Source organism: Ascidiella aspersa, chromosome 7 (genome assembly GCF_963924565.1).
Source record: "Ascidiella aspersa chromosome 7, kaAscAspe10.2, whole genome shotgun sequence".
NCBI classification, from domain to species: Eukaryota; Metazoa; Chordata; class Ascidiacea; order Phlebobranchia; family Ascidiidae; genus Ascidiella; species Ascidiella aspersa.
Genome location: NC_139453.1, coordinates 17,877,225 through 17,886,876, shown reverse-complemented (window position 1 = coordinate 17,886,876; position 9,652 = coordinate 17,877,225). Strand labels below are relative to the sequence as shown.

The window sequence follows — 9,652 nt, the reverse complement described above, 5'->3', positions numbered from 1 at the left end:
AATTTGAATGTATTTTTAGCGACGACGTTAAGCTGCGTCATAACATGGCTTCATACAAAATTAAATCTTTAAATACACTGCATTTATTTTGTTTCAATTCGCAATACTTTCGATTTAATACGTAGCATATTAGGCACATTAAAGTGTTTTGCATATTTCTCGAAACAACAGATTCAAAGTATGTTTTAACACTGATTACACAGATCAAGGCGTGGTAAAATTTACCAAGTAAAATTGGCAAAAGTATAGCAAACCATAGACGTTAAATTATTTTAACAGAATGATGTTATTTGCTTTTTAAAAATGTCACCTAGCCCAAATTTAATAACATATGGTCGTACGAATTATCTACGAAAATTCTATTTATCAAATATATTTTTCGATCATTTCCCAAATACCTTGCCGCGTTTGAATTTGTTATCGAGCTATTACATGAAGAGGCAAGGCCAGTATGAAATATAGTTTAACCCATGGCAAAGCAGGGAAGCATTGCTAGAAACTTTATTTATATGACGTTCGTGAACTATGTCGCCAGATTGAATCATAAATTAAAAAATCCTGAAAATTTTCTTTAAGGTAAAGCTTTCAGGCGTCAAGTGGCAGTTTGTCACTGTCTCTGGAATTATAATTTTTGTTTTGAAGCGGCAAAAAAAATAAATAATAAATGAATAAAATATTTTGATTGCAAAACGATTCTAAAATTAATTTTAATTAATTTTGCATAGTCTTTACCAAACTAACGTATAAGAAAATTAAACCCTGGCAACTACCCGTTTCGTATCTAAGACATAAGTTAAGGCGGGTGATTTTCGGCCCATATCTGTTTTTGCTTGCAGAAACAAGTTAAGGAAATAAAACACTGATAAGTAACGCTATTTATAACGCTCCACATCATTCCCCCCCCCCCCCCCGAAAAACCAAATTAAATTTGTAAAAATATACGCTAAACCCTGAAAATATACTGATAATATTTGCTTTTTAAACATGTTAGCTGGCCAAAGTGTAATAACATGCTTGTACGCATTATCTACATAAATTCTATTTATCAAATATATGTTTCGATCATTTGCCAAATACTATGACGCCATATTTCAACCCCTTTCGCATCAAAGGCTCCAGAAGTTAAGTGGGGAAGTTTTCGGCCCATATCTGTTTTTGCTTGCAGAAACAAGTTACAGAAAAAAAAATATATATCAAATATATGATTTACAATACAAAATATAACACAGTAAAACTTGAAAATAAAGTAATAAAATATACTAATAATAAAAATTTTAAAAAATTAAAATTTAAAAATTAAAAATTAAAATCAAAAAATAAACACCAAGCCCTGAAAATATACCCTCGACAAATTCTACAACAACCGCACCCCCGTCTAGTTATATGGGCCGAAAATTTATTTTCGGGACATATCTTGTTTTTGCCCGAAAATGTTTTAGACCGATTTTTGTCCGGAGCTTTATAGAAAAAGTATACATCGTAGAACCTTCAAATTTTCAGACATGGCGTAGAATGGTATGTAGGTACTTTGTAGAAGTAGGTACTTTGTGTTTATGAGGCTGCACCCCCAGGGGCCTTTGCTTGGGGGGCAAAAACCTGAAATATTGCGTTTTAGCTCTGTGCAGCTAACGACTGCCATCTAGCAGCAGAAAAACTTTCATACATAATTCGTTCATATAGGCTTGCTTTGTCCAGCTCGTGAAGTGACGAAGCGACTTTACGCCTGCTGCGCTTTATTGTCCCGCGCGTAAGACTTTCATTGTGCGAAGTGGCACGTCCAAAACTGGGCTCGTGCGACTTGCATTTTAAAAAGAGGCTTCTCTTTAGTAAAATTACTTAATGCTCTTGAGAAACAACTTATTTTACCGCCGCAAATTTAAATGCGAAATCTGGTGGCAACTCTAACTAATCCAACATATCAACACCAGGCCTACACAACTTAAAATTGTGTGTTGATATGTTGGATTGGAGTAACATACTATACAGGTGCAAATAGCAAAAACGATTTTTTCAAATATTCTCCAAATCGTATTTCATCGTATTGTCGCGGTAATACACAAAGAGGTAAGGCCGTGAATAAAGTTTCACCCACCGTACAACTAACGGAGGGAAGCATTGCGAGGAGAGATGTTCAAAGCAGAATATCGGCGACTCATTTATAATGCTTGCTTTCTATGCGGCGTTAGCTTTTTTCCGGGCGACCAATAACTTTGCGATAAGCTTCGCCTAATAATCAAGTGTCAATAGATGTATTTACCGCCGCAAATTTAAATGCGAAATCTTGAGGCAGTCTACGCCTCTCTGTTAGCACCTGTTGTGCATCTTGCTCCAACCAGCATACCAACATCAGGCCTAAACATCTAGCAAAACTTTCGATTTGATTTTCGATCATACAAAAATGAGTATTAAGAACACTGCGTTTATTGGATTTAAATTGGCAAAACTTTCAATTTAAAGGTGGCTTATTAGGCAGATAAACGTGTTTTGCATATTGCTTTTTTGAAAAGCGAAAAGCGAAAAAAGCGAAAAAAGCGAAAAAAGCAAAAAAAGTGATTTTTTTGGTATACCGGTATTTCATTTTTTGCAAGTTGTTATTACATTGCCGAAAATAGAAAATAAAAAAAATGTTAAAAAATACATTTCCATTCCATAATACTTTTTTCTCATTTTGCGCTACGCACTTGGCAGTCTTCCACGGCGCAAGGGTAAAGAATCGCTGATGTAGTTGAAAAGGAAGCATCAAAACGTAAACAAACCGGACGTCAATAAACATTGGCGCGAAGCGCGAAAAATTTTCGCAATTACGTAGTTAATATATAGTAAAAAAGTAGGCCCTATGTGAAATAGACTCACGTCTAATTTGTCAAAGAGGCGGCGGGCCGGATGAATTCATCGGCGGGCCGGATCCGGCTCGCGGGCCGTAGGTTGCCGACACCTGTCTTAAAGGGTCCGTTTACCCCGCCTTCCCCTATATGAAAAACCACTTATGAAGTTGAAGTTAATGAGAAAAAATGAAATGACTAGCTAAATAATAAAACTAAGAAACGTTCAAGCTAATTACCATTCTATTGCCAACGTCGTCCGGTAAATGAATGCGATAGCGTACAACATGCTGCTGTCGAGGCACGGCTTGGCGCTGCCTCTATTCGCGTATTCAATGATTTTGACCGATTGAACGCTTGATATAAATAACGAAACAAAATAGAAGAAAAAATAAAGCACGCTTTAGGTATAGAAACGTAAAATTAGATTAACTGATATAACTTTTGCTTGATATATCTTTTGCTTTGCCAGATGTTGGCACGTAAGGCAGTGCCTCACCTGCCTCCCCTGACTGCACGTCCCTGGCCAATACGTAGGAAGAAAAAGAACACAAAAGTTACGTCATATTTGGCCAATAATACTGGCCGGCACTTTAAAAACATGGCTAGGCATTACAGCGGCCATTCTAAGGCCAATTTGCAGCGGGAGTCAGACGCCAACGAGGCGAACTGAAGCAGGAAAACTCAAGAATGTTACACACAACAATACGGAAAACTTTACATCATCAAATATGATATTATGTAAACGAAAGCTGAAACGCGTAATCTGAAACCCTATTTATCAATTCGTAATATAACTTAATGAAGATTGGGCTTATGGCAATTAATTTAATTAGGTGTTTAATGTGTTAGTGAACACGTAACACGAGAGATGCACTTTTTTTAACTATGTGACACCCGGTCACCCGAATGTTTTCGGCCGTGCACCCGCGTGATCTGTTATACTTTCCAGACTGGGGTGAGGCTGGTTCAAGTATTATTATTTAATAATATTGCTTAACCTATACCCAAACTCAAGCGCTAACCCGCACCCTAACCCAAATAATGTTCGCTGTGGTAGGCTTCAGCAACAATAAAAGTCTTTAACCTGCTATTAACTAGGTAAAATTATAAACATCGCATTAACTTGGTACAGTTATAAACATTTTCCGCATTCATAATATTCAGATAAAAAATCTGTTGTCTGCATCGCTTGGCAACGTTTTGTTATGCATGATTAGTCTGCGCATTCGCTGTTCGCCTATATACTGTTCTAATGCAGTCCGCTTGAAGCGTATAGTTTTTAACACATGTTCTAATAGAGACGCTTCAAAGCCCCGAATTATCCTAATACGAGCGCTACAAGCGTTGAAAACAAATCGAATCTTGGCAGTGTATTATGGTCACACGACTAGCAAACATATATAAACAGAAGTATCCTACTTAATTCCATAATATATTTTGTGTCAAACATTCCAACTCAAGGTTTTAACCAATATGCAGGAGCACATGTTTTTCTTATTTATAGTGGGGCTGCAAAAGTACTGTCGTTAGGAGGAAGTAGGCTACGGTCTTTAATATTAGTGTAAAAATTTGTCAGCTGGCGGCGTATCTATTTAAATGTATCTGTTTGAAGTTGAACTGTAGGCTAACCATTGAAATATATACGTACAACTGATTGTGATAACATGCTTTAAAACTCAAAGGTGAAAATACATGTTTAAAAAAGTTTCCTCAAAATAAGATTTCTTAAAATTAATTAAATAACTAAATAAATAGACATTCTGCGGGTAATCTCACTTATCATCAGAACGGGTTGCGATGCAACGATCGGCACGTTCGAGTTTTGCTCGAACAACAGTGCCGGTCAATTGTCGCCGAACGACGGTTGGCTTTGTTTGTCGTCACTATGCGTAATGAAAAAGGCGGCTTAAAAAAATTCAGCACAGCTTTAATGAACAATCTGTTGTGCCTTACAATTTCGAGGTTCGTTTTATGATGTCAAATGCAATGTTAGTGTTATAATTAGTGGTTACACTGCTGCAGGTTTTAGTCGAAGACATTTAACAGCCTCTGTGCGAACCTTGCAAAAAAAGATTAGATGCAAAAAGCCTGGTAAATACACGCAAGGAAGGGTCCTAGGTATTTGGTACTAAACTATAAGTACATAGGCCTAACTGTAATAGAATCATATATACAAAAGTGTTTCTAAAGGATATAACCAACAATTACATTTCTGCAGATAAATGATAGTTTCCGAAAACACTTATTTGATGTACCGGTATTTTGAACGTTAATATTTAAACGATGAACTTGGTTTTTGCTTTAGTGAGTGTTTTTTTTCTGATCGCTTCTATCGCTTCGTCCCCTGTTCAACAACATCTCAGACAAAGACCTCTTTCAACTAATAAAATGCCACCTCTAGCACTGCGTGAAGACCCAAACATCGCCTTCGATCCGAAACCAAAAGATACAAGCTTAAAAATATTGACCAGGAAATTAGGTAATAGTTATTTACCTGATATGATGTCACCAATACTCCCAGAGCAGACTAAACTATCCAACAACCAATTACCTTCAAATCATACAAGAATGCACATCAGTGAAGCTATTCGTAGGATATCAAAAATGTTGGTCCGAGCGAAAAAGGGGCGAAAAAATAAGAAGGCTATGCAAAAGCGTCGCAAACTTCAAGTCCAGCTTAAAAAGTTCACCGATTGTAAACTTCTTTACAGATGGAAAGATTTAGGGATACGTTTTTGGCCACGTTACATCAAAGAAGGATATTGTGATAATTCAATATCGTGTTCCTTGCCAACGGGAATGCATTGTAGACCGTCTGGACAAACAGTTATTCAGATTTTGCGTTGGTACTGCCAAGGAATTTCTCAAGTATACTGTCTATGGGTAAATGTTAAGTATCCAATCATATCTGATTGTAAATGCGCATGCTGAGTTAAGTGACTAATGGATATTTAGACTGGTACAAAAAGAAGAAACCTGAGTGAAAAGAAAATCAAGACCAGTAAAACTATAAATCTTAAAAGGGCGTTGTTGCGCCTTTTTGAATGTTCGAAAAATGTGAACAACTTTACCGCTGAGCAGTTTTAGTTTTACAGCAGGCATTATCATTATGTTTTTAAACTTTACGCTGTCCAAGTAATGACAGCATAAAGTTTAAAAGCTTTTTAACCTGCAAACGTTGTTTCATCTGAGCGCCTTTAAACTAAAGGCTTCAAATCTCGAAGTTAGTAATGCTTATATCAACGTGTGTCAGCATTTTTTGTCTGAGAAACTGACTTTAAAAATATCAAAAAAAGTTAAAGATACACAACAGTAATGCATCTCATCCATAAGCTATACGTTTTGTCCAAGTGCCTTGTGTGGTTCAGTATATTTGGTTGATTTTTGTGTTTTACATCAGTCGTCCAACCTTTTTGTGTAAAGCGCCAAATTTGGTTTTCAAAATTTTTCACGGACCACAATTCAATAAAGTTACAATAATAACAATCAATTACAGAAAACACCTTTAAATTCATTTATTTTTAAAACAAAACATTAAAGCGAAACTTGGCATTGCTTGATATTTGGCTCAAATTTGTAGCAACACGCAGATAATCCTCCAGGTGACTATCAGATATCAGTGACCTCACCGGAGATTTAGTGCACTTTATTCTGGAGAAAACTTGTTAAATTTATCATTTAAGCTGGATTCGCACTGAAAGTCAAATTAACTCCATTTGTACAGGTCCATCATCTAGTTTGGTAGAAAAATGACACGAAAAAACTTTTCCGAATTCTATTGTCAGTTCCAAAATGAGTTTTGCATACTTCTTAGTACCATATCTTGAACCTTACATCTGAACAAAGTAGGAAAGTTGGTAAGGTTTTTGTTGTTCATCTGTTTTTCCTAACCTGCAATTAATTAACTGCTTGTTCCTCTTCTTTGAAAACGACAATTAAGTTCCTTAAAGTGGGATGATATATCAACAAGAAAAGCTAAATCGCGTACCCAATTTGCATCATTAAACTCAACAATCAGCTGACCCTTTTCTTCCATGAATTGTTGTATTTCTTCCTTCAGCCAAAAAAATCCCTTAAAACTTTGCCACGACTAAGCCAACGTACTTCGCAGGAGTAAGGAACGTCTTCAAAATCTGCTTCTATGCTACACAAAAATATTTAAAAGTTTTTTTTTGAGGCCGTTAGAACGGATAAAATTGACCGTTTTTTTTCAAAGATTTTGCACAAAGACTTTCTTGATGAATCACACAGTGAAACTGCATAACCGAATTATTTCCAATTTGGCAGCATCATTTTGTAATAACTTACCCATGTCGATTTCCTCACATTTATGGAGCTCCATCTGTTGGTATAAAAGACAAGTTGCTTAACTTTAATTTGCGACCCTTCAAAGTTTTCATAACAGCTGCTAGTAAATCACTGCCTTTGGTGGCCCCTTTCAGGGGGATCATGGAAGCTAATTCTTCTGTAACCTCAAAAAGTTGGTCAACCCCACGCACAAATGTGGCTGAGCGGTAGCCTATCTTTGTTGAAAATTAAAAACAAGGCTCTTTTTTATGGAAGTCCCTAACTCTTCGACTAGTCGCGCAATGGTTTGCCTAGCAGACTTATTCTCACACATGGCATCAGGAACCAGTAGTAAACATTCTTTGACAATTTGGCCATCAGAAAATGGCGTGCATTTTTCGCAATCACTTCGGCCACAAAATAACTAACTGCAACAACAGATTCTTGTCAAATGGAATTATTGAAAAAAAAAACTGTTTGTTGTCCAACAAGTCTACTTTTCAAATTGGCAACTTTGTCTTTTCTAAAGTGATCTTTAAATTTGTCTTACGTTGGTGCATGAGTATTGAGTAGTCATATAGTGTATTTTAATGTTATCCTCCTTTAATCCAGAAACTGATTTATTGCATAATAAGCAGATTGGCTTGTTATTGACTTGCACAAAAAAATACTCTTTTGTCCACCTCTCTTGAAATAATCAGCGATTATCACTAATTTTCTGTCTTTTATTGGCCATACTACCTATCAACCAAAGGCAAATATCGCAGTAACTTGACTAAAATGTTCCTATATATCTAAGCTATGTATGATGGCTGTGATGGTAGCTATATGTAAGATGAAATAATGCTAAGCGTATACTTCCTCTTATTGCTGTTTAAATTATACTTAAAATGTATTAATTGTGTTACGATAATAGCCATTATTTTGTCACTTAATAATTTTCTGCCCGCTGCAGTTTCTTGTGTTTTAATGAGTTTTTTTCCCACTTAAGGCCTAATTAACCACTTTACCACTTGTTAGATTTTTGTAAAAAAGGGTATTCCTGTCATCGCATTAACTAGTGAGAATTAACATAAACGAGGAAAGTTTAACGGGCCCCTTCTGAGGCCCGGCGGGTCACACTTGGCCCGCGGGTTCGCGCCCCTGGTTTACATTGTTACGCGATCATAACACCCAGTAGGCCTATATCGCAATTGGCATTATTGATGCCTTGTTTTTTACCACAGTCAAGTCAATGTGGATCTTAAGTTCTTTCCATTTTTAAATATGTCCGCTGGCCCCAAAATAAACAATTTGATTTTTCTGTCGTCGGGATTTATATATAGGACCAAACATAGGCTATACAGAGAATGTTTCATTCAATTTAAAGCAACCAAATGTAAACATTAAAAATTCACCTTTACTAAAGAAAATTAGCACATAAATTTGTAACCGACCGGAAGTACCAGCTAAGGGTATAAAACTATATGTCTTAACCAATAGTTCTTAACCTTTTAGTGTAGTTACTTCATCCCTTAAAGTTTAAACGATGCTGATGAATTCAATACCCGGTACCTTCCTAATGATGATTGTCGAATCAATAACTGTCTCAAATTACGAAACAGGAAACAATTAATAAAAAAAAAACACAAAACGCATTTCTAATCATTCGTCAAGGTGGGTCCGTTTTTCCCCGTGCAAAAATCGGCAAAAAAGGTTAATTCATTTGGAAGGTATACGCTTCTTTAAGTTGCTTTCATAGTAAATATCAGTAAGACCTTTCGGTTTCTATCCTACTCAATAAAAAACATTTTGTACAGTTGTTATAAACTTCATAAAAACACTGTAAATTAAAACGCGCGAAATCTATGTCTACCCAGTTTTGTTGAAATAGAATCAGACAGAAGTACATCTCATCGCACCATTGAAAATGAAAATTTAGGTAACATAAACTATATACAAACGCATTTTTACGCAGGACGCAATTGTTTTCTATCATTTAATAAAAAAATACGTCACGTTTTGACATAAAAAAGTTAAGGGCCCTGATCTGGAGTTGGCGAATACAACCGAGGTAAATTTGTCCGGGATTTTGCGTTTCAAAATATGGCAACCCTACAATAGGGGTCATGACCTTATGAACAGCACATACAGGTTCACTAAGAAAGGTAATGGCCTGATCACTTCTTTGCGACTCCCTTATCCATTTTTTTAAAAGTTACATAACCCTCGATACGAGTGTAGCCTATTATACAAAAAACAGAGTTTATAGAAAAATTTGTAAACAATGTCCGGTATTACCCCCAAAACTATACACAACTAACTAAAGTTATAGTAGGTCTATAAAGGTTTTTTTTAATTCCTTATTTGTGAACTATAGGCACTGCCAAGATGAGCGATAGTACAGGGGCCGAAAGTGGACTTATTACTCGGTAGGCTACTGCTAATAATGTGGGCTTCGTTCGTTCACTTGATGCATTTTTACAATAGTTTTTTAGCATGCTTTGACGATTTTTATATTTCCTAAAACTCTTACAGGACCAAAGGCCAAACAGCAAAAA

General features: G+C 36.1%; 1 protein-coding gene across 1 annotated transcript; it reads left to right on the top strand.

The window, feature by feature from the left end:
* The first annotated feature begins 5,108 nt into the window (after positions 1-5,108).
* Positions 5,109-5,756, top strand: LOC146138113 (noggin-2-like). The gene has a single exon (XM_083394520.1). It carries the CDS (start codon positions 5,109-5,111, stop codon positions 5,754-5,756), a length of 648 nt encoding a protein of 215 aa, XP_083250646.1.
* Positions 5,757-9,652: the final 3,896 nt, after the last annotated feature.

What these genes read in the sequence shown, in the direction of transcription:
- LOC146138113 (XM_083394520.1), top strand. Translation starts at nt 5,109, where the DNA reads ATGAACTTGGTTTTTGCTTTAGTGAGTGTTTTTTTTCTGATCGCTTCT.